Raw genomic sequence first — 24,567 nt, 5'->3', positions numbered from 1 at the left:
TGGGATTCACATTCAACTGTCTTAAATTGTTAAACATAGAATAGAAAGGGGCCGAGGACCATTCAAGAAGAAGTTTGTGAGTTGGATGGGGCAAGGTATTGTGTTACACTAGACACCTGCCATGGTTAGCGTTGTTCTGACTTGTCGGCCGATGCTTACTATCCTTTTTTGAGATACCAAAGAAGATACACAAGATGATGATTTTTTACCAATCTCTTTTCTTCTAGAAAAGTGATGACAAGTAGCAATGTTTATGCTCGCTTAGTGCATGATCATCCGTCCCCTTGAGATCAAGATGGCCTCGGGGAGCTGCAGACTACTCGTAGCGAACGAGTAGTCACGACTCACGAAGCATGACAAGGAACCAAATGAGCAACTTACATTTTCATAGTAAATGCACATGACTTCCAAATGAAAGAATGCCAGATCTGATCATATCCCTCATTTTACTTTGCAGTTCGATGATTTGTCCCGTCCTTGTACCATTACATGGAAGTGAGATAAGATGGTACAAATGATCAAAGTGAAAAGTTAAATGGGATAGCACTGATCTCGGGTCAGATATTCACACCAGGATAGCAGGAAGAATTCATCAAACACAGCAGACAGAATTGAAGTGTATTCTGTCATCCCAGGAAAGAAAAATCCCTTTTCTGCACAAGACCCGGTGAATAACCATTTTACATATTCAAGAAACGTGGTGACGCCGTGATTGATGGTTTCAAAATCAACCAAATTACCGTCCGAGTCACCGCTGAAAGCAACGGACCAGTCCCGGGTTAATCTTCCTTTTCAAATTTTCCAAGTGAAATGAAATCGATCGATGCCAAATTGCCAATTAGGCGGGCCAGAGGATTGATTACCCAGCGTGCCTTGCCGAGGTTAATTACCATGGCAGCCGTCGTGCTCCTCCTCCTGCTCCTGATGCCGCTATCGGCATCGGCAACGGGGCAAGTCTGCGGCAAGGGCGGCGGCAACTACACAGCCAACAGCACCTACAGTTCCAACCTCTCCCTCCTCGCCGCCACGCTCCCCCTCAACGCCTCGTCTTCCCCAACCCTCTTCGCCACGGCCACCGCGGGCCAATCCCCCGACGCCGTCCACGCGCTCGCGCTCTGCCGCGGGGACACCGCCCCCGACAACGCCACCGCCTGCAGCGGCTGCATCTCCGACTCGTTCCGCTACGCGCAGGAGCTTTGCCCTAACGCCAGGGCCGCCGCCGTCTATTTCGAGTACAACGACTCCGATTCGCGCCCCGGGTGCCTCCTCGGCTTCTCCCCCGACGCCGCCTTCCTCAGCCTCACCCCCTCCGGCATCGCCGCCGCCGACGAATCCACGCTGTTCCAGTACTGGTACTTCCAGAGCATGCGCGGCGATGCCGCCGCCGTGGCGGCCGACGTCCGCGAGCTCCTCAACGGCACGGCCCATGACGCGGCGGCGGCCAAGAGGTTCTTCGCCACGGCGGTCATGGACTCGGCGAGCAGCGACGTCCCCACGCTCTACTCCCTGGCGCAGTGCACGCCGGACCTCTCCACCGGGGACTGCCTCTCGTGCCTCCAGCGGCTCCTCGCCATGGTCAACGACACCACGGCCGTGCGCATGGGAGGGAAGATCCTCGCGCTGCGCTGCACCATCAGGTTCGAGGCCTTTATGTTCTACAACGGCCTAGCCATGCGGCGGATCAATCCATCGTCTTCCGGCGTAATTCCGGCGCCGCCAGTCCGGGATCCCCCAGGCAAGAGTAAGTTATACTATGGTGAATAATATTCGTTTTAATTTCCAAATCATCTCTAGACCTTCAACCAATCATTTCTGGATGTTTAATTCTGAAGGAAATAGAGTCAGACCTTGGGTCATTGCTATATCTGTGGCTGCTCCTGTAGCACTAGTTGCTCTCTGCTTCATACTCTACTATCGTCGGCTCAGAAGAAGGTACAAAAAAGGTGGGTAAATTAGCTACCAAAATGCTCATCAAGTACTAGTAGTATACTGCAATGAAGAATCGTGTAATTAAACTGGTCGGTTGCGCCAATTGTCAAATTTTCAGGTAAAATGAGGTTAAACGGAAAGCGTGCTCGCAAGTTGCAAGGAGGAGATGAACTACTTTGGGAAATGGAAGCAGAGTTTTCTGTTTTTGACTTTCATCAGATATTGGAGGCTACACGTTACTTTTCCGAAGAAAACAAACTTGGAGAAGGTGGATTTGGCCCTGTATATAAGGTACACATATAATACTCTTGTACTTTTTTCGAAAAGGAGGGCATTTCTCGGCCTCTGCATCAATCGATGCACAGAACCTTTATATTATTTAAGACGCAAATAACATGCGTATCTCAGCTATTACAACTCAAAATTCTAACAAGCTAGAAAAAACACAGTCATCCTAGCCTATCGCTTTTGTCTCACCTCAGAACACATCGAAAAGACACCCTGAAGCAGCTTCGATATACCTGTCATCATCGGTCTTTCTAGGTCGCATGCCTGACCTATCGTCTTCATCATTCATCACAAACAATATCATTAATAGCAGCAACAGACAACGCCACAACACGGGCCACTGCCGCAGTGCCAGGCGCAACGCCCACAGTGGCTCCAACTTCATTTTTTAGTACCTCCACATGGCCATCAACTTGCTGCTAGACATTGGCCTAGGCGTATTGTACAATCCACCTTTTCTATTAAATACAGAAATAGATCATGTCTTCAAATTTTCATCATATGCTGATGCAAACTGGCATAAATTAGCTTTTCTAATTACTTGGGAACTATGAATTAACTGGAGCATTTTAAAGCGATCAGACTGGCATATAATATCATTAAAGATCTTCTTAACATTTTTCCCTAGGGCCAATTTCCTGATGGAATGGAGATTGCAGTTAAGAGACTTGCTTCACATTCAGGACAAGGTTTCATAGAGTTCAAAAATGAAGTTCAGCTCATAGCCAAACTTCAACACAGGAATTTGGTTAGGCTCTTGGGATGTTGCTCTCAAGGAGAGGAGAAAATACTGGTCTATGAATACTTGCCGAACAAAAGCTTAGACTTCTTCATCTTTGGTACATATTTACATTTCCAAATTCATAGATTAGATATTGTTTATCATATGATGCAAAAAAAAATTACTGAAATATCTCAGCATATTGTTTACACCAGCCCCTTTATGTGCATAATTACACTCCTTTATTAATTGGGATGTCCAACTTCTGATTGTTTCTTTAGATAATTTTATTCTCTGTTGTGCTAACATTTAATCCATGTCCAGATGAAGATAAAAAAGCTTTGATGGATTGGAACAAACGCCTTGCAATCACAGAAGGAATAGCGGAAGGACTTCTTTACCTACATAAGCACTCTCGGCTGTGTGTCATACATCGTGATCTTAAACCAAGCAACATTCTCTTGGACAGCGAAATGAATCCTAAAATTTCAGATTTTGGACTAGCAAAAATATTCAGCTCAAATGCTACTGACGAAGGAAACACTACAAGAAGAGTGGTTGGTACATAGTAAGTTCCTTATTAATTAGTCCACTTGTGAACATTCATATACCATTCAGTGATTTGAACATATATTATTACATCATTTTAGTGGCTACATGGCTCCCGAGTATGCGTCCGAGGGCCTGTTCTCTGTGAAATCCGATGTATTCAGCTTTGGCGTTTTAATTCTCGAGATCCTAAGCGGGAAAAGGAATTCTGGTAGAAATCAATGTGGAGATTTCATCAATATCCTGGGATATGTGAGTTCATAGATATCCATATAACATGAAAAGAAAAATGCTTTGTTTATCTGGTGTCCTAAGTATGTGATGAAATTTCAACAGGCTTGGCAGCTGTGGGATGAGGGCAGATGGATTGAAATCGTTGATGCGTCATTGAATCCGAAGAGTCACTCTGAAGAAATAATGAGGTGCATTAACATTGCACTGTTGTGTGTGCAAGAGAATGCAGCAGATCGACCGACTATGTTGGACGTTGTTGCAATGCTAAGCAGCAAGACTATGATCCTACGTGAGACTAAGCACCCAGCATATTTCAATTTAAGGGTAGGCAATGAAGAGGCTTCCAGTGGTACTCAGTCATGCAGTGTTAATGATTTGACAATATCTGTCACAACTGCTAGATAGTTTTTCTCAGTGTCATGTACTTTTGCCAATCCAACGTATGTTTGATGATAACGTGTATAGTGCATAATTTTTTCTCTGTGTCATAATAGAAATGAAAACTTTGTACAGTGAGCATAGCCAATCAAAACCATTGTTGTGTGTGTGAATGCAAATGTGTACGTAAATTTGTTTATTCTCATTACTAAATTCTCGTGTGATTGAAAAATATCTTATAATCAAGGTTAACAAGTGAATTATCACATGATAGTTGGTTTGAGATTTGAGCATGAGAAAAACCCGTAATTCCAGAAGCACTGAATTTTTCGCGAACCAGAACGCCGCAAGGTTTTGGGGTCAGATTAATCTCTCTCTCCACACCAGTCGCGCTCTGGTTTGCAAAAAAATCAGTGCTTCTGGAATTACAGGGCGAGACGACACACGAGGCTAGGCCCAGTGCCCCCCCCCCCCCCCACTGCGCGCCCAGCAGGGGAGGACGCCCTGTGGGCCCTTCTGGGTGCCCCTCGCCTCAATCTAGTGTATGAATATCTTCTTCGCCTCAATCTAGTGTATGAAGTCTTCTTTGCCTCGATCTATAGTGTAGGAATGTCTTCTTTTTCATATGTTTTTGCTAGAAACAATGGCAGCTCGGACAATTTTAATCATTGATTGGTGAGTTTCCGAACAATTTTCATATGCAAAGTACTTGGAAAAGTGGATACATCAGCAGCAGAGGAGAGCTAGGGGGAGGGGAGCAGAGAGAGATGGAGGGGAGCAGAGAGGAAGGGGCACCCGGCCGGAGAGCTCGAGCTTAGAGATCATGTTCAAAATGGAGAGCTAGCTAGCTAGATAAAAATGGCTATCTCCCTGCCAAGGCCTACATGGCACAGATCTCCCATCTGGAGGTTCCACCTGATTTTCAATGGTCCTCTGCTGCCAACTGAAGCACAAGCTTTTCTTCTGGCGTTTTCTCATTAACATGCTCAACACCAGAGCAATGCTTCACGAGAAGAACTTTCATCTGCCTGCATATGATTGTGTTCTCTGTGATGGCCACCACCTTGAAACTAGACACCATCTCTTCTTCCACCGACCCTTTGCCATGGCATGCTGGCGACACATTTGTCCAAACTTTGCTCCCATGCAAAACGTGCACAGGAATATTGCACAACTTAAAAGTGAATCAAGGTGCTTTTCTTCATGGAAATTATCGCTCTGGCCACATGGAGCATTTGGAAATTCATAAATGAATTCATCTTCAATCGAAGGAGGCCAAGCCTTTACTGATGCAAACAAATCTTCAAGGAGGAGCTAAATCTAGTTTCCACTATGCAAAGAGAAAGGACTATATCAAATTTGCGGATTGGATCAAAGCTTTTAGATAGTCCTTTGTTTTAAACGTTGGCACATTTGCCCCTTTCATGTAATTTTGTACAGTTACCTTTATTTTAATATATGTCTATAGGCATTTTGCCTACGGTCTTTCACCCTCAAAAAAAAAAAAAGAGGAGAAAGAAGGAGAACAAGAGGGGGATCGAGCTATACATGCCCGCATTTGCGGGCGCCATTTCAATTTTGGCGGGGCTTCGCTGCTGCTGGTAGGAGAGGGCCACACCTGGTCTCAGTGACACACATATCTCGACCAGTTATGGTTGCTCTTTGTTTCATAGGTATGACGTACCAGTGGCAGGTTAATTTGATAGGACAAACCGCCACTGATTTTAAGTGCCACATGAGGGTTGGCACTAGTGGCGGTTACTCTTTTGACTAGAGAGTAACCGCCACTGGAGGTCCACCATTAGTTGCAGGTCCAGGTAACCCGACATTGATGTTTGGCGAGGGACTAGCCTGTGTCCCCAGCATTGGCAAGCCTACAATGGCGGTTTTTGTTTGGCCAGGGTCAACCGCCACTGGAGGGGGTACATGAGAGGGGTATTTTGTATAGTGCTGAGAGGGACATTTAAATACTCCCTCCGTCCCAAAATAAATGATGTGAATTTGTAATACAAATCAACGTCACTTATTTCTGGACAAAGGGAGTAATATTTTCCTCTGTATTTGGGTTCAGAGATGCAACAATAATCTATGAAACATGAGCAATCAATACATGTATGGCTATATATCGGAATTATAAGAGTCCAACTATGATATAAGAGCCAAGATGATTTACAGTATGATCATGATAGGAATAAAGAGTTCCACTATAAAGTGATATATAATATTGATTATAAGTAATTAATGGGGCACTGCAACCATAAACATATTTTGCTGAGACGCCAACTTGACGATTGCAATTATTAGATGGTGGTGGTTGACGTGGTACGGTCGTTTGCCTCAAGTCGAATGTGGTAGCCCTGTGGGAACATAACATCTGCGCAGCGGAACATATCCGTGCCATTGGTTTCCTCCAATCTGCGCAGATAGATACTAATGTTTGCAGATGAACGATATAATAGAATTAAACAACATGCTTTGTAACTGCCAGAAGAAGAGCGCACCTATACTCCGTTACTAAAACGTGTAGGACAAGTGTAACGAACAGCTTGACAAACTCTGCGGCAGGACACATTCTTATGCCTGCTCCAAATGGCAAAAAATTCTTGAGGAGTGTGCTGCGTTTCTCATCATCCTACATTTTTAGAAATTATCATGGAGTTGCATTGAAATGCAAGGAATCAGGCCACCTAAATGTCCGGCACTAACCATCCATCTCCACGGGTTAAACTTGAGTGGATTTTCGAAAAGTTGGGCGTCCAGATGAGCTGCCATGGGAATGACTATGACCAGCCACCCTTTTGGAATTGTATACCCTGCATGAAAAAAAACGAATGAACACATTAATCATTTTCCGGCCGGCTGCTGCTAATTATGTCTACTCCTCTGTTTGATGGTGAAAAAAAATAGTGTGCTAGCGTTCGACAGTGTTTAATTAAGTGTTTAAAAAAAAAGTGTTTACCGTTTACGTGTGCATCTCCTGGAGTTTTTCTGAAGATTCCTAGTGCGGCGTTGCTTATTCGCAATATTTCGTTGGTCACCTAAGAGAGAATTCAGTAAAGCTGGAGATCCATAATGCCCTTCCTTAAGTTAATACAGCTGCAACACTGCGCTAAGTGGTGGAGTTGTGGACGCATGACTCCACTCACTAGGGTTCGAAACCTGATGCTCACAGTTATGCTTTAGGGGTTGCCCCTATAGTATTTACATCAAAAAAAGAAGATAAGCTTTTTGACCTGATTACTGAATCTCAATGGCTTTTACTCCTCCCATGTCAGCCCGCTTGAGACTTTGTCTTTCCGGTTTTTCAGCATGTCTTCGTTCTCCCTCTGTGTAAGGTGTAAGTTTTAAGAAGGTAGTTTCAGTGTTTATGGTTTGATTAGCAAGTATTCCAGCACTGTATATATGTATGTTTGGTTGAGTGCCTGAGTCAGTATCGGAATCTGTAGAGCGTGCACGACTTGAGGGTTGTCATGGAGGGATTTGAATGCCATAGCGGTGGTTCCGGACAGCGTGAAGACGCTCGCGAACAATAACGTAGAAGCCATGTCGACAGCAAAACTCTCCGTTATCAGTGGCTCCTCACCCTGCAGTTGTTCGACAATCTGGTCAAGAAGGTCGCCATGCTTCTTCCCAGGTGTACGCAGCCTCTCTGCGAATGCATCCCGCATCATCTTGTCCACATCTTTCCTTGCCTGCATAAGCAAGCGTATAGTAACATATCAATAGGACCAAGTACATCACATGCAAACTACTTTAGGACTCCAAAAATACACTAGTGTTTCTTTAGATAAAAGGAAGTATATATGCGTACTTGCATGGATCGGTAAAATGCTGTCCCAGGTAAATATGTCGGGAAGGACAAGAGCCCGTTAAAAAGTGTATCGAAACTCTTCCTCAGTTGTCTCGATTTGGTGGAATTGAAACCGAAGCACTTGTTGCATACCAGATCAAACAGAATCTACATCCACAGAATGAGGAAGTCAAAATCGCCAAGGACTTATGTGTGTGCGTGTGGTAAAAATAAAATCCCATGTATAGTACTTACATCTGGCGCGCCATGGCGGACGTCGACGCTGGGCTTTGTGGCCCAGTACGCCAGGCGCTCCCTGACGGCGCTCTCCATCTCTGGAAGGAGCGACTCTTTGAGATTCTCGAGGCCGAACATCGAGAAAGCGGCCCGACGGATGAACTTGTGGGTTGCGCCCTCAAATGCTTGGATGCTCTTCTCGCCGAAGATTTTGTTGAGCGCCGCAGGGTAGCCCACCCGGAACAAGCCGCCTTCCTGCTGAAGGATGTAACGATTCACCGCTGCGTCCGTGGAAACAACCGCAGGCTGCCCCAGAACGCTCGTCTTGAAAACCGGACCGTACCTATGCAACTCATGTTGGGCATGCATGTGACTTGCATATCAATCTAAAAGAATAAAGAGAGAATTTCGTATTTGCTAGTCAAATTTTGCTGATATGATGCCACTCAGAAGTTTATTGTTCCAAACTTGCCATAAAAAGTTTGCATTGTGTACAAATATGTCACTGCCGTTAGTTGATTGCTAGTTGACTATTAAGTAAGTGATGAAAATACAATTTTGCCCATAAGTAGTATGTCGATTTCCTCTAAAACAAAGTACTCACTTTAGAGAGAACATATATTTTCAGATTTTTTTTCCCTAGGTAGTATTTCAATTTTTCATGCCAAAAATATTACTACTTGTTGTTGTTCTCGACAACAATTAGAGTAAGGGGTGCCAAAACTCGATGGCACAAGTACGAGTATAAAAATAGGGTGTATACGCCGGCCTTATAGCGAAGGTCGCCGTACACTTGGACAAGTTGACACGTCGATATTTTTTGAATAGGTTCGGTCGACCCTGTGGGTGTGACTTAGTCCTATGTTAGGAGAGACTTCGAGGGGGTCGTTAGCCAAAGCGTTCGGGTCGATCGAGACTCCCCGAATCACTTAGCGAGAGGTCGAAAGGGGCCGCCTCGTACTTGGGCCGAACGAGGCTTCCCAAGTAGCGAGGTCGAGATACTCTTAAAACTCTAACCCGATTCCCTCTCCTTCGAGCTCGGGCCGAACGAGGCTTCCCGAGATCCCGAAGCTAGAGCTCCTCTCAAAGAGGCTCTGTAGCCCTCTCCTTTTGAGTTTATTCAAGTGAGAGTGAATGATACATGCCCCCATGGGGGGTATTTATAGCCTAGGGGTCCATGACAAAAGACCATGGCTACTCTTGAGGAAGAGAGAAAAGTGGAGACAAAATGGTAAAAGTAGTTCCTTTGGTCCATAACTTTTGTGTGCACCATGTGAGAAAAGTGGGGCTTGGTCCATGGTCCACCATGGACTAAAGGCCCCCTCCTCACACCTTTCTTGTCCCTTACTCTACCTCATTTGACCCTTTGACCATGGCATGAGAGGCTTGACTTGTTGACTAGTCTTCCTTTGCCATCCGGGATTGACTGCACCACGTGGGTGTTTTGACTTGTGCTTGCAGAATGCTGACTTGGTCGTCGCCACGTAGGATTTACGGCCCGGCCCATATAAGGGTTTATTTTACTACAACATTAGCCCCCTTGAGCAGGAGGCATTGAGAATGCCTTCGGGTCAACCTTCGATGCGAGACTCTCGAGATCTTTCATTTGCGAGAGGAAATGATACTTTGGTGGCTTTCCTGCAAAAAAAGGAGCCTTGTAGGCATTTCCGGGGAGATTTCACGCCTTCGGTGGTCTTCTTTGGGAGAAATTGGATTTCGGGGGGTATTTTAGCAAAAAACCGGGACCCTAGGGGCCTCTCTGCGAGAAAATCGGTGTCTCGAAGGACTATTTTGCAAAAATCAGGGACCTCGAGGGTCTCCCAAAATTTTTCGAGGATTCGGCTGCAATTTCCCCAAATTTCTGGGCATATTCGCAAATTTCCCGCACCTAGCCGGCCGCGCACGCTTCGGGCGCGAGCTGGGCCAGTACTTGAGCCGGCGTGAGCGGGCTTCCTCCCTTTCTTCTTTTCCTTTTTTTTACGCAGGCTGGTTTCATGGGTCGCTGCTGGGCCAAGGCCCAGCTAGGCCCGATACCGGTTCAGATTTCACTTAAGTGAAATCGGACGGTCCAGGATGGGGGGACGCCCTGGATCGGACGGTCCTTAGTCGTCTTCCTCCTCTGTACGGGAGGAGGAGGGACCAATGCTCCTTTTCTTTGTCGCAGGCGGCGTTCGTCACCGGCGGTGACGCGGGCTTGGTCGGGACGCCGGGCTCGTGACGGGGGGCGCCCTCCCTTGGCTAAGCCGGCCTCCTTTTGGGGAAAGGAGGTGTTTCCCTTGCCCATTTTTCTCCTTTCTTGTCTTGATGCACTGTGACAAAGGACGGCGATGTGTCGAGCTTGGGTTGGCTGGCCCGAACGCCAAGGACCCCCTGAGGCCTATAAAATGGAACCAAGGGCCAGTGGTGGAGCTTCACACCGGCCTTGTCCGACTTCTCCGGCGCCGAAGCCTTGTTCGGCGCCGTCCGAGATTTAGCCACGTCTTTGCTGTCACGGCGATCGTTTTGGCGGCCAAGGAACCGCTGCGGAGGCTCATCATCATCGAGGCATCGTGGGGACGAGGCGCGCGCGCGAGGCCCCTTGGAGCGAGGTGTAGGCGCTACCTTCAAGTTTTCCCGGGAGACCCTCGTCGTCAGCCAACCCTTCCCTGCTCGTGCGGAGGTGAGAAGGAGCAACACCACGTCGGCCTCGGCAAGTTTGAGCTTTGCAGGCTTGCTTGGACATTCCGTCGAACACCCTCGGGGTGCGGAGTTGTCCGGCGTTGTGCGTGTTGTCCAGGTGCGTCGGGATGCCTGTTGCGAGCGCGGAGCCGGCCGGCGAGGCGCGGGAGCAAGCCTCGAGCCCCCAGGCCGCGCGCACGGGCTTGCGCCAATGCCTTGTTGGCGTGGGGCGGTGCGAGTGCGCTTGGTGCATGCGGGGTAGTAAGGCTCGGCGTGTACAGCGGGGGAGCGTGCGGCACGGGCGCATGCGGCTTGGCGACACGGCGGCGCAGCATGCGTGGCTCTGCGGCCGGACGCGCGCGCGGCATCGCGGCTCGGGGCGCGTGGTGCGGGCGCGCGCGGTACGGCGGCGAGGCGCGCGCGGCACGGCGGCGGGACGCGTGCGGCACCACGGTTTAGGGCGCGCGGCGGGAGCGCGGTACTGTGGCAGGGGCGCGCGGCAAGACGGCCGGATGTGGGCGGCACAGTGGCTTAGGGCGCGCGGCACAGGTGCTTGGCTGGGGCTCCCCTTCATTTTTTTTGTGGACGTGGGCTGGCCGAGGGCGTCGGCCCATGAGGCTTGACCTCTTTTCTCTTTTTTACTCAGGCCGGCCGAAGGCTGGGAGGCTTGGCCTCCTTCCTGCACTCGCGCGGGCGGAGCGGCCCAGGGAGCTTGGCTCCCCCTTTCTTTCTTTTTTTTGCTAGTCCCTTTGAAATTTTCCCGTATCCCTTCTAACCATTGTCGAATCTTTGTTCGTGTAGGCAAAATGGCGGGTCCTGATGTTGAGCCTGTGACTGAGAGGGGGCCACCCAAGGGCGCCGCGGCGGAGCGTTCGGCGAACCGACCGTCGAGAAAGAAGAAGGTCGCCTTTCGTTCGCGTGGGGATCCCCCGGTGGTCCCGATGGAGGGCGGTTGGGCTCACGATTATCTTCTCCCGTCTTCGACGAGCCCTGAGGACCTTGTCCAGCTGGAGGAGGCGGGATACTTTCCCAAGGGGGACGGTATCTTGCCCAACAGGGAGGAGTTCAAGCTCGACCACAAGCGGCGTCCAGGGTGCATTGTGGTGTTTTCGGCTTGGTTCCATGCCGGCTTGTGTGTGCCCATCCACCCCTTCCTGATGGAGTTCTTGGAGACGTGTGGCATTGAGTTGGCCCAGCTCCACCCTTCGGCGATCGTGAAGTTGAACATGTTTCGCTGGCTGTGCGAGACGGCGCTTCACGAGGAGCCTTCGATGAAGTTGCTGCTGTTCTACTTCACCGTGGAGGTGAGGGAGTCGCTTACTCCTAACGGCTTTACCTTGAGCGCCTTTGGTTCGGTGAACCTGAGGCTTCGCTCCGGTTTTGGAGACGACTTTCTGCTCATGCCGAGGAGGAGCACGGTGAAGTTGTTCGACAAGTGGGAGTCCCAGTGGTTTTTCCTTCGGGCTTCGAAGACGCGTCTTCGACACTCGGGTGATCTTCCTCGACACTCGGGGGCTGGAGGCCTCAAGGAGGTGCCTCACCCAGGCGAGCTTCGGTCGACCGACCTTTGGAAGGTGACCAAGATCAAGGAGGTGTCCGTCGAGAGGAGCTTTCGTGACCTCATGGAGGAGATGGTGATCGCGGGGCGCTTCATGATGAGGAGTTGTCCGAGGTCCGAACTTGGGATTCCTCGGGCTTTCCATCCTCCGCATGCCGTCACCACATGTGAGTGCCGTTTCTTTTTTCCTTTCGGGCCTTGGTTGTTTTTCCCTTGCGGTGGTACTTAACAACTTTGGCTTGTTCTTTTTTCAGCGACGTTTTTCGAGGAGAGGGCGGCGCTGTGGGCCGTGCAGCTGATAGGTTCCGTATGGTGGGCCGGAGCACCGTGGCTACGAGACCAAGATCAGCGGCGGGGGATGTCACAACATCATCGCGAAGTGCTTCGGGAAGAGGGTGCCAATGCGACAAGATCCGAAATTCGGGCGCCTCCTTCGAGTGGGCGCTCGCTACTCCCGTTTGGTGACACTGTCAAAGCTAGCGGTAGGGTCCAAGTTGCGGGACACCTACGGGAAGGTGAAGACGGGGACGGTGGTGCGGGGCCGGGCGGTGCCTGGTGCGTTGGTCCCCAAGGAACCTCGTCTGTTGAGTGGATGCAAGAGGAAGGCTCCCCCGACTCCTTCTCCTTCTTACGACTACGCCCCGGCGGATTCGGCGGATCCCGTCGTGGGTGAGTCGAGGTCCCCTTTGAGGGTGACCTTGGACCTGCACATGAAGGGGAAGATTGCACTTGAGCACGTGCTTCCTTCTTCGAGCCACGAGGTTGAGGCTTTCATTCGCGAGACAGGGCTTCGGCTGCGGAGCGACTCAGTGGTGGAGTTGTCGACCAGAGCCAGCGGTGCGGGCATCCCGGTGTTCTCCATCGGTCGTGAGCGTCCTGAGGAGGATGCTCCTACCTCGGGTGAGTGCCTTTTTCTTAGGCGGTGTCGATCTTCTTTGAAGATTCTGACATGGTTTCCTTGGTTTGCTTTCAGGTGCGAGGGTCGCGGCTCCCGAGGTTCCCGAGGGCGAGCCCCCGACTCAAGCGAGGGGCGGAGAGCTTCCGACGACCAAGGATGGGGTGAGAGACCCTCTCGTGATACTGGAGCTGGTGAGCGTCCGTGACATGTCTCCCTCGGTCCTTCGGTTTTGCTTTTGGGCTAACTCCGTCTTCTTTGTAGGTGAGGGGTTTGGTCGAGGCCGTGGGCGCCCTTCCTGCCCTCAAGACTCAGGTGGGGGTGCTTTCTGCCACTTTGGACGTGGAGATGTCCAAGTCTACCCTTGCCTTGAGCGAGTTGGCTTCGGAGAGGGTGCGATGCTAGGCCGTGGAGGCTGAGCTCTTCGGCGGAGCTCACGGCCATGGAGACCAGGGCTCGGCTTGCTGAGGAGCGCCAGGCGGACGAGCTCGCGAAGACTCGTCGAGTTGAGGAGGACTTGGTGGTGGCCAACCTTGATAGGGAGCACGCTCGAGTGGAGGCTACTTCCCTCAAGGTGGAGTTGGCTACAGCGAGTGACGGCCCGATGCTCGCTTCTCGTGCTCGCCCTCCTTCGGATCGTCGTCCCGAGGTGGTTTCGCTTTTGCTTGCTCAGGCCACCGAGATTCGGGAGACGATGATTTGCTTGAGGAGTGTTTCCCAGTCGGACCTTCCTCCATGTTGCACGGTGGACGAGGCGAGCAGGATTCTTACTTCCTAGGTGGAGCTCATCGAGCCTACCGTGAAGAAGTGCCTCCTGAGTACCGGTGCTCGACTTGTTTCGTCGGCGGTCGCGGCAGTCCTGGATGGCGGTGCCGGGATGAGCGGTCTTGAGGGTGAGATGTCTCACGGGGCGAAGAAGTTTCTGGCGGACCAGGGTGCTCCTCTTCGCGCTCGGGCTCGACGCTTCGTGCGTTGCCTTGAGCCTGCTCTTCAGGAGGGTGATGGTGAGGCGTGAGCCTCATTGCCCTCAGAGGTGGTGATGTACCTCATCTGCTTACTTATGCGATGTTGCATATCTCCACTTGACTTAACCTTAGGCTTTTAGTCATAGAGGTTGTAAGGCATCTTTTTTTGTTGTGTTTCATGCTTCACTATGTAGTCAACATTATCGGAAATGTTAACTTAGCTCAGCACGTATTTCTCATCTTTCACCATGTAGTTGACATTATCGGAAATGTTAACTTGGCTCAACATGTGTTTCTCGGAGTACTATATTTCCTTCTTGTGAAGTACTATATTTTCTCAGTTTATACAGTTCGCGATCGTTCACTATGATTACACTTTTGTGTCATCAATTGCTGTCGCCGTTGGGATACAACTTGGCTTCGGTGCCTTTGGCCATGGTTACGAGCCATGGGTCCTAGTACCCTTGTGAGGGTCACTATCGATATGCCGGTAGTGATCCGAACATTTCAACCTGACATTCGGGAAATTTCATGCAGAATTTTCTCTCTTCGGACTTCAGGAAGCTATGCTTTCCCGCGATTATTATGGAGCCTTAACCCGGTTACTATCATGCAGGCCCGCGCGCGACGTCTTGCACACGGGTAGCATGGTTCTCCAAGGTAAGTAAGCTCATGCATAACTCGCTTATTTACGGTTCCTCTTAAATGTGTTTTAAGGAGCTTCCGGTCCTCGGGGGACTTGGTTCTACTTGGAAGATGGCCTCGAGGCACGCTAGGATCCACCAAGGAACAAGTCGCTAGTGGCGACCTATGTCCGTGGACATTTTTAGAGGATGCTCGGGCCAACGGAGGCCTTTTCGCGTTCCTCGATGAGCGGCACAGGGGCAGCGGCTCTTTTACGACGATGAGTCATGTGAGTGTCTCGTGTCACTCTTAATTTTTTCTCAAGGACTTGCTTTATTTATCCTTGCTTCCTTGCCTTAAGGTATGGCCCGATGGGCACTTACAAGCCTTATGTAGACATGGCCTTGTTAGCGCTTATGATCCCTCGAAGTTTCGTAAGGAAGAGGCTGGTTGGGCGCTGATGATCTCCTTTCGGGAGCGGCAAGGATTGGCCTTGAAGGTTTTCCTTAGGCGTAGAAACGCCGGAGCTTGTCGCCGTTCCAGGCATGGACAAGATTTTGCCCTTTCATATTCTCGAGATGGTATGCACCATTTCCCAATACTGCGGTGATGCGGTATGGTCCTTCACATTTAGGGTCGAGTTTGCGTTGGAGCTTTGGGTCGACATGTTTTTTCAGTACGAGATCTCCTTGGGAGAAGGCTAGTTCCCGCACCCTTGTGTTGTAGAAGCGTGCGGCGCTTTGCTCGTAGACGCCATGCCTCATGAGGGCTTTGTCACGAGCTTCTTCCACAAGATCGACGACCGTCTTGTGATGCTCTTCATTTTCGATGTAGGCAATTGGGGTGGCTTCTTGGAGCCTTTCGACCCGAGGTGAGCGGAACTCGACCTCGGCGGGAAGAACTATTTCGGCTCCATATACCAAAGAGAAATGGTGTTCGGCCCGTGAAACGGCTTACGGAGGTGCGTATGCCCCAAACCACGCTAGCAAGTTCATCTCCCCATGCTCCCCTTGCTTTGCTAACCGTGTGCTCTACCCTTCGGCGGAGTCCTTGGAGGATTAGTCCATTTGCCCTTTCGCATGCGCCGTTGCTCTTGGGGTAAGCTACGGATGTGAAGTGCAGCTTGATCTCAAGGCATTCGCAGAATTTGATGAATTCCGCCCAGTCGAACTGTTTGCCGTTGTCCATGGTTAGCTCTCGCGGGACACCATATCAGCATATGATGTTTTCTCAGAAAAAAATTTGAACGGCCTGTGACGTGATCTTGCCAAGAGGCGCTGCTTCTATCCATTTGGAGAAGTAATCAATCGTCACCACGAGGTACTTGCAGCCCCCGTTGCATGCGGGGAAAGGCCCGAGGAGGTCCATTCCCCAGCGTGCAAATGACCATGTTATCGGGATATTCTTCAGGGAAGTCACGGGCGCATGGATTGACTTAGCCATTTTCTGGCAAGCTTCGCATTTCCGCAATATGGTGATTGCGTCTTGCACCATGGTGGGCCAATAGAATAACTGACATAAGGCTTTTGCCGCGGTGGCCCTTGGCCCAAGATGGTGGCCGCATATTCCTGAATGGATTTCCAGGAGGAGCTCGGCTCCCCGGTCAGAAGTTATGCACTTAAGCAACACGGCCGCTCCTTTCTTGTATAGGATGCCGTCGAGGAGGACGTACATCTTGGCTTTTGCGAGCAGAGTTTTGGCGCTTGGGCCGTCCGCTTCTTCGTCCACCTCGCCTTTCAAGGCGCGGATAATCGGTGTCATCCAAGAGGGTGGAGCGTCAATGAGTCTTTGAAGCTTCGTCAAGGGCGTCGGCTTCTTCCTTTATGGGTGGGGCGCGAATTACTTCAAAGAATGCACCTAGTGGCAGCGGTTCTTTGGAACAGGCTGTTCTGGCTAACCTGTCAGCCAGGTGATTTTCTCCTCATGGAATGCGTCGTGCCTCCATGCCCAGGAAATTCCGTTCCATCTTGCGAACTTTTTCGATGTATTTCTTGATCCTTTCATCAAGGCATTGATATGACTTGTCCATTTGGTTTATCACCAGTTGGGAGTCTCCTTGGATGAGAAGGCGTCGGACTCTCATGCCCTTGGCTAGTCGAAGTCCGAGAAGTAGTGCCTCGTATTCTGCCATATTGTTGGTGGCATTGAAGTCAAGATGGGCGGCGTACTCCAAGATCTTTCCTTCGGGGCTGATGAGTATAACTATAGCCCCCGCACCGTCGAGGCGCTTAGAGCCGTCGAACCTCATTATCCAATGTGGTTCGAGGGGCTCGATCTTGGATGTGATTTCTTTGGGCGAGGCTGGTGGGGCGTGCCACTCGGCCACGAAGTCAGTCAGGACTTGAGATTTTATGGCCGTTCTTGCCGTGAGTTCCAATGAGAAAGGCGCCAATTCTGTTGCCCATTTGGCGATTCTTCCGGTGGCCTCCTGACTTCCTTGAGTGGGAAGGTAGTTGGCACCACGATGGTGTGGCCCATGAAGTAATGACGGAGCTTTCGAGAGGCCATGAGAAGGGCGCACGCGATCTTCTCGATCTGGATGTATCGACCCTTTGCTCCTCCCAAAGCTTCGCTCACATAGTACACCGAGCGTTGTGACCCATCTTCTTCCTTCATGAGTGCTGCAATTATGGCGACCGGGGTTACGATGAGGTACAGGAGCAAAGGCTCCCCCTGTTTTGGGCTCGTGAGAAGCGGAGGGGTCGACAAATAGGTCTTGAGCTCTTCGAAGGCCCTTTGAGCTTCGTCGGTCCACTCAAAGTTGTGGAAGCTCCTCAGGGCTTTGAAGAAAGGGGGACCCTTTGCGACCGACCGGGCGACAAATCGTCCCAGGGCCGCCATTCTTCCCGCTAGGCGTTGCACATCTTTGACAGAACGAGGAGGTTCCATCTCCAGGATGGCCCGGATTTTTTCTGGGTTGGCCTCAATCCCCCGCTGGGAGACAAGGAAGGCTAAGAGTTTCCCTCCTCGAACTCCAAATGCGCACTTTTCCGGATTGAGCTTCACGCCGTACTTGCGGAGATTGTCGAAGGTTTCCTGCAGGTCCTTGGGATGGGTCCCTGCAATTTGACTTTTGATGACGGCGTCATCAACGTATACTTCGGCGTTCCTCCCCAATTGTTCCTTGAGGATGAGGCTGACGAGGCGTTGGAAAGTTGCGCCGGCGTTCCTCAAACCAAAAGGCATCCTGCGATAGCAGAATGTGCCGATGGGAGTGATGAAGCTGGTTTTTTCCCCGTCTTCCTTGGCCATGTGGACTTGGTGATATCCTGAATAGGCATCCAAGAAACTCAACCTCTCGCATCCCACTGTGGAGTCGACCAGTTGGTCGATCCGAGGGAGCGGGTAGTCGTCCTTGGGGCACGCCTTGTTCAGGTCGGTAAAGTCGACACACATTCACCACTTGCCGTTGGCCTTCTTCACCAAGACAGGATTGGCTAACCATTCGGGGTGCCAAACTTCTCGGATTAGCCCGGCGTCGGAAAGTTTGGCGACTTCTTGCTTGATGACCTTGCATCGCTCGGTGGAGAGTTTTCGAAGCTTTTGCTTTACGGGAGCTTTGTCGGGCCTTACGGCGAGGCGATGCTCCATGACGTTGCGCAGGACTCCTCCCATGTCAGAAGGCGACCAAGCGAAGAGATCGGAATTCTTGCGAAGTAGGTCGACGAGTTCTTCCTCGAGTTTACTCGGGAGGTCGGCTCCGATCTTCATCGTGCGCGTGGCGTCTTCTTGGGAGATGCGTACCTCCTTGAGTTCTCCTTCGGGGAGGGGCTTAGGGATGTAGCGCTCCGGGTGATCGGTTCTGGATGTTCCTGCATTCGAAAGCATGTTGATACTCTTGGATGATTCTCCCTTTTCGGCGCACTTGGTCTCATGGCGGTAGAGGGGCTTTCTGTCGGAAGATTGCTCGCCGCAGACCGTTATCACGTCTTTTGGGCCCGGGATCTTCATACACAAGAAGTTGTGGTGGACGGCGGCACAGAGACAGTTTAGCGTAGTCCTCCCGAGGATGGCGTTAAAAGAGGCCTCCATGTCCACCACGTCGAAGCGCACGAGCTCGGTTCGATGATTGGTGGCGTCCCCGTAGGTCGTGAGGAGCTCAATTTGTCCGAGCGGCTGAATGGACTTCCCCGGTACGAAGCCGGTGAGAGGATAAAGGGATGGCTGCAATGAGCCGTTCTTGTATCCTCCTTGTGGTTCCATCAGCTTCTTTAAAGTGCTCAGATATAGGATGTCAGCGGAGCTTCCGCCATCCACAAGAATCATTTTGAGCTCACAATTGGCGACGATCGCCGTCACGAAAAGGGCGTCGTCGTGCAGGAAGCGTATCCCCTTGGCGTCTTCCTCGGTGAAGGTGATTGGCACGCTTGCCCATTTTAGTGGTGGTGTTGGAGTGAAGGTTCCCACGACATTGACTTCGCGAGCATACTCCTGGCGCTGCCGCTTCGATCCCCGGCCTATGGCGGAGCCCCCGAGTATCACTCTGACGTGATGCGTGGGTTCCTGAAACGGGAGGTTGTCTTCCTTAGGTGCCGGGTCAGCCACGAGGACGTTGGCGGGGCGCGGAGCGTCGGCAGTTTTTTCATCCTTACGCCGGGCCTGCATTCGTGCCTGGAATTCTTCGTGAGCCACGATGAGAGTGTTGCACTCCTCGGTGCTATGGCTTGCCGAGTTGTGGATGAGGCATCTTCCAGTTCCTCCCTCGGTCGGACGAGGTGGCTTCTTGGGTTGCCAGGTCTTTTGGGATGATGCTTGTCCTTCAACGGCGAAGATTTTCCGGGCTTGGTCGCCGGCGCCCTTTTTCCCCCACCTCCTCTTCTTCTTGGAAGATGAAGCAGGCGCAGGGGGTTTGTTGGACGAGGGAGTTCCCTCGGGAGCGACGCGTGGCGCGTCCTTCTTAGTAATGTCCCCGTCTTCGCCTCGGGCGTATTCCTGCAAGATCCGACAGAGCTCCTCGGTCGTTCTTGGAGGATTGCGGCTTAGGGTCCGATTTACTTCTCCTTGGAGAAGGCCTTGCATGCATGCGTTGATCACGGTGGTCGACGGCGGGTTGGCGATTTGGCTTCGTACCTTCGCGAAGCGATGGAAGAAGTTTCGGAGGGATTCCCCCGGCTTTTGTTTCACGGCGTATAGCTCGTGAGCCTGTACGGGTTCTTTGAAGTTTCCTTGAAAGTTGGCGATGAAGACCTCTTGGAGGCGTTCCCATGAGTGCACGGAGTTCTTCCGCGGGTTATAAAACCAAGTTTGCGCCATTCCAGTGAGCGCGAGCGGAAAGAGGTTGCACATCTCGACGGGACCTCCCCCGGCGGCCCATATGGCGGTGGAGTAGACATCCAAGAATTGAAGAGGATTCGACTCCCCGTCGTACGGCCGTATTGTGGGTGGCTTGAACCTTGGCGGAAAAGGCGCATCTTGGATCTCCCGCATGAGCGGGTTGCAGGTCGGCTGATTCTTTTGGTTCCTTCGGTGGCGAGGTCCTCCCTCGTCGCTTTCGTCGCTAGAGTGGTCGCTTGGAGAATGACCTCGGCGTTTTCTTGGAGGGTCGGAGCATCGACGGGAATTCCTTTCGCTGCCGGCACGGGCTCCGGATTCCGCCACTTGCTCGTTTCCATACACGCTGGGGTCTCGTTCCCCGCGAGGCGCGGCTTGAGGTGGTACCTGGTGGCCGCCTTGTTCGACCTCGACGGGGGGAGCAAGGGGCGCTTGCGGGGCACTCGCAAAGCGAGGTTGATGTTGAGTGTGTGCGACTTGGAGAGCGCCTTGCGGCGGAAGCCTCCAATAAAGATGATACCAAGGAGCTTCTTGGGTGATCGCGGCGAGCGTCGGTGGAGGTAATCACTGGTTGGAGGGGTCGTAGGCCGGGACTCTTTGGTTTTCTGGCGCGGATCCTCCCAACGCCACATTGTTTCCTCTTTTAGGTTCCGAGGGCAGAGTCATCACCGGTTGTAGGGAAGGTGGCGCGAAGCCCATCGAGCGAGGCATGCTGAGTTCCGTATCCCCTGCGGGAGCGGCAACCGTAGGCAACTCGCCGATCCTTGCCATTACGTCGGTGAGTGCCGAGGGACCGCCTGTGACGGTTTCGAGCACCTCGGTTCCTTCCGGGACGGCCGGTAGTGGAGGGGCGACCGCGACTTCTGTCGTGGCGACCATGCTTGCGGTGGCGTCCGGATTGGTGAGGGTTCCTTCTTCCTCAGAAGCCTCCGAGGCACTTGCTTTCTTCATTTGCAACCGCGTAGACTTCGCGGCAAGTTGGGGACCCGATAAAGTAGGCTTCGTCGGGTCATTAAATCTTCAATTGCGGCGAGGGTTCCTCACGGTAGGTGCCACTGTTGTTGTTCTCGACAACAATTAGAGTAAAGGGTGCCAAAGCTCGATGGCACAGGTACGAGTATAAAAGTAGGGCGTGTACGCCGGCCTTATAGCGAAGGTCGCCGTACACTTGGACAAGTTGACACGTCGATATTTTTTGAATAGGTTCGGGCGACCCTGCAGGTGCGACTTAGTCCTATGTTAGGACAGGCTTCGAGGGGGTCGTTAGCCAAAGCGTTCGGGTCGATCGAGGCTCCCCGAATCACTTAGCGAGAGGTCGAAAGGGGCCGCCCCGTACTTGGGCCGAACGAGGCTTCCCAAGTAGCGAGGTCGAGATACCCTTAAGACTCTAACCCGATTCCCTCTCCTTCGGGCTCGGGCCTTCCCGAGATCCCGAAGCTAGAGCTCCTCTCAAAGAGGCTCTGTAGCCCTCTCCCCTTGAGTTTATTCAAGTGAGAGTTTATTCAAGTGAGAGTGAATGATACATGCCCCCATGTGGGGGTATTTATAGCCTAGGGGTACATGACAAAAGAGCATGGCTACTCTTGAGGAAGAGAGAAAAGTGGAGGCAAAATGGTAAAAGTAGTTCTTTTGGTCCATAACTTTTGTGTGCACCATGTGAGAAAAGTGGGGCTTGGTCCATGGTCCAATATGGACTAAAGGCCCCCTCCTCACACCTTTCTTGTCCCCTACTCTACCTCATTTGACCCTTTGACCATGGCATGAGAGGCTTGATTTGTTGACTAGTCTTCCTTTGCCATCTAGGATTGACTGCACCACGTGAGCGTCTTGACTTGTGCTTGCGGAATGTTGACTTGGTCGTCGGCACGTAGGATTTACGGCCCGCCCATATAAGGGTTTTATTTTACTACAACACTACTCATTTCAATTTTTTGCTGAAACTTACTCCGAAACAGTGTGTTACTGACATCTCAAAAAATCTGCAAATATGAGTTCTCTAATATGAATACTTTGTTATAAAGAAAATCAATATACTACCTAGGGACAAAATTGTATTTTCATCTTTTACTTAACGGTCAACTAGCGGTAGTGGCATATTTATACCCCATGCAAAATTAATTTAAGTGCAAATTTGTAACAAAAAAAGTTTGAGTGACATTTGGACAAATGGACAAGATTTAAGTGGCATATATGGAATTCTCTCAAGAATAAAACATGGCCATTTGAGCAAAATAATTTCTGACAGTATGAGCTCCGATCCATACCTCTTCATCCTTTGATTGAAGTAATCTGGGATGTCCAAGGAAGGGCTTCCCTTGAGGAACTCCAAGGTCTCACCAACAATTGGGTAACCCATGGAGCCAGGAGAGTTGCATGAGGGGTTCATCCATTTGTACACCCAGTGTACTAGCCAGGAAATAACAAGTGAAGCACCGGAGAGAGCCAGGAATTGAGAAACAGATATATGCATCTCCATGTATAGAGATTGGTCTTGAGATGCTTATATATACAAGGGTGCCAATGCATGCGTGTTTGTTTGGACCCTCCGGATCGAGTAGATGACTAGCAGCGTAGGAATAGGATGCTTAGATACAACTAGTGGGAAAAAAATACAAATATGCCTACGTTGCACCTACATAAGCTTTTGTTAAAAAAGATTTTGTTTTCTCGCTGGGCCCCTCTCTTTTTTAAGTAATTGTATTTGGTTTAGTTATTAATCACAGTAGATAACCTGCCCATATGGAGAAACCGTTAATAAAGCTAGCGGGAAATGTATGTGAGGTGCTCTTTTGTCCGGCATTAGAGACAATCAGCCGAGGTGTTTGGGGTCTGGTTGTAACAAGGACCTTATAGTATTTGCAGTGTTGGAAACACCAAAAGTTTTTTATATTAGGAACACAGTACAAATGTCCCTATGATCGCACGTCCTACCCCTACGAGTACTTCTGCGAAAGTGAGCCGGCAGATCTTAAAAAATTGTCAAAGTCACCATACCGCAAACGTCTTGTTGTTAACGGGTACGTCATTTATCACAAACAATAACGCCGGTTAAATTCTGAAATAAATCCAGAAAAATGTGAGCACCAATGACCAAAAGTCCAAAAGTTTTAGCTAGCGGCTATTTGGTACGTCTTTTCGTTGTCTAAGAAATAAAATTTGCTCATCTAAAGATCAATAATGTCTTGGGCAGCAGCTTGGTGATGGATACTCTCCAATGTGAAAACCTCTAGTATGTATATCAAATGATGTATCCGAGCATGATAACGGTTGTGATGCATGTCTCTTTCCAAGATGTTACGGCTAGTGTTTGCTCCTTTGCGTCGAAAACTCAGAAATATGTCCTTTGCTACTTACTGCTGCAGAATTATTGCTCTCTCTGATGATAACTTTAGCTTTGCTTAGTTAAGATTGCATTTGGTAGTGTCTTGGCATGTTTTTTCTCTTCATTTGTGTGGTAATTTGGCTGCGTGAAACTGACAATATCTTATAATTAAGCGAGGTCGGGATTGTACTGTGCAAGCTTAAAGCTTAAGGCATACGTATATTGCCCTCTCATTGTTCGATGAAGGAAAATCAAATATTCCTACCTACTAGTCATCTACTCCGGAGTGTCCATCTAAAGAAATCCGTATGCTCTACGGTAGTTGGGCACACGTCCCTTTGTCCCGCCAACTCTCATTTCTAGTCACTCTTTTCCGTCGTCCACCCAGTACTGATGGCGTAAGTTGTATCAAAAGTATGTTATACTTTTTTTTATACCTGTCAGCGTGCACAAACAATTTGGATTTCTACGGATTCTTTTTTCCTTTTGACAATCAGACGAGCAGAAGAGGAAATATCGGCTTACCAAATGGAGCATTATTTGTTACCCTAAAGAGCAAGGCCGGCAGGGCATCGAGCTGCTCAAACTCAAAAGTAAGTGTTTACTAAACAAATAGTTGTTTAAGCTACTTAATGAGGAAGGCTTGTGGCAACTGTTACATAATAATTAATTATCTTCATTCCAACCCCCTCTCGCAAGCCAAGATACGGCCGACTTTTTTTTTAGGTCAAACACACGGCTTTATTAATTTGCTAACACTTGCTTACAATCAGTCCTAAGACTATGAATAAGAAAACTAGGGGCTAACTCTAGCCAATCTGAAGAAACACCATGTTTGGCTGCATAACGAGCACATTCATGGGCTGCCATCTAACAAAACGCACTTCAAAACTACCGAAAAACAAGATACGGCCGACTGATCCTCCTTTTTTTACAGGCGTGTGAAGGATGTGTTCTTTAACAAAGGTATTTTTTTTTTGGGATGGTCGAAATACCCGGTTCTATATGTGCCTTTATAATAAGTTACTAGTGTTGAAGCACGCCAACTTTTTTTTTTTTTGCAGCGTTGAAGCACGCCAACTTTATAGAGTGTAATGGTAACGCCTGTCTTGAATGCTGTGGCCGTTGAGTTTGAATCGGCTCTTTGC

General features: G+C 50.2%; 1 protein-coding gene and 1 pseudogene across 2 annotated transcripts; one reads left to right on the top strand and one right to left on the bottom strand.

Annotated features, from left to right (window-relative positions):
- Positions 1-838: 838 nt before the first annotated feature.
- Positions 839-4,304, top strand: LOC100837654 (G-type lectin S-receptor-like serine/threonine-protein kinase B120). 2 transcript variants are annotated; one of them, XM_010241421.3, is made up of 7 exons: positions 839-1,741; positions 1,833-1,943; positions 2,048-2,220; positions 2,846-3,056; positions 3,263-3,506; positions 3,589-3,739; positions 3,824-4,304. In XM_010241421.3, exons 1-7 carry the CDS (start codon positions 892-894, stop codon positions 4,124-4,126), a joined length of 2,043 nt encoding a protein of 680 aa, XP_010239723.1. In that variant the 5' UTR covers positions 839-891; the 3' UTR covers positions 4,127-4,304. The 2 variants fall into 2 exon arrangements, with proteins under 2 accessions (XP_010239723.1, XP_024312176.1); XM_024456408.1 differs by lacking the exon at positions 839-1,741 and having other exon boundaries at positions 1,833-1,942; positions 2,046-2,220.
- A 1,920-nt stretch (positions 4,305-6,224) lies between these two features.
- Positions 6,225-22,633, bottom strand: LOC100825690 (annotated as a pseudogene).
- Between the last annotated feature and the right edge of the window lie 1,934 nt (positions 22,634-24,567).

This window comes from Brachypodium distachyon, chromosome 5 (assembly GCF_000005505.3).
Source record: "Brachypodium distachyon strain Bd21 chromosome 5, Brachypodium_distachyon_v3.0, whole genome shotgun sequence".
NCBI lineage: Eukaryota > Viridiplantae > Streptophyta > Magnoliopsida > Poales > Poaceae > Brachypodium > Brachypodium distachyon.
This window is presented reverse-complemented; position numbering and strand designations above follow the sequence as displayed.

Coding starts and splice junctions, on each gene's coding strand:
- LOC100837654 (XM_010241421.3), top strand. CDS start 892: ATGGCAGCCGTCGTGCTCCTCCTCCTGCTCCTGATGCCGCTATCGGCA. Junction 1,944..2,047: donor CAGAAGAAGGTACAAAAAAG/GTGGGTAAATTA, acceptor TCAAATTTTCAG/GTAAAATGAGGTTAAACGGA. Junction 2,221..2,845: donor GATTTGGCCCTGTATATAAG/GTACACATATAA, acceptor ATTTTTCCCTAG/GGCCAATTTCCTGATGGAAT.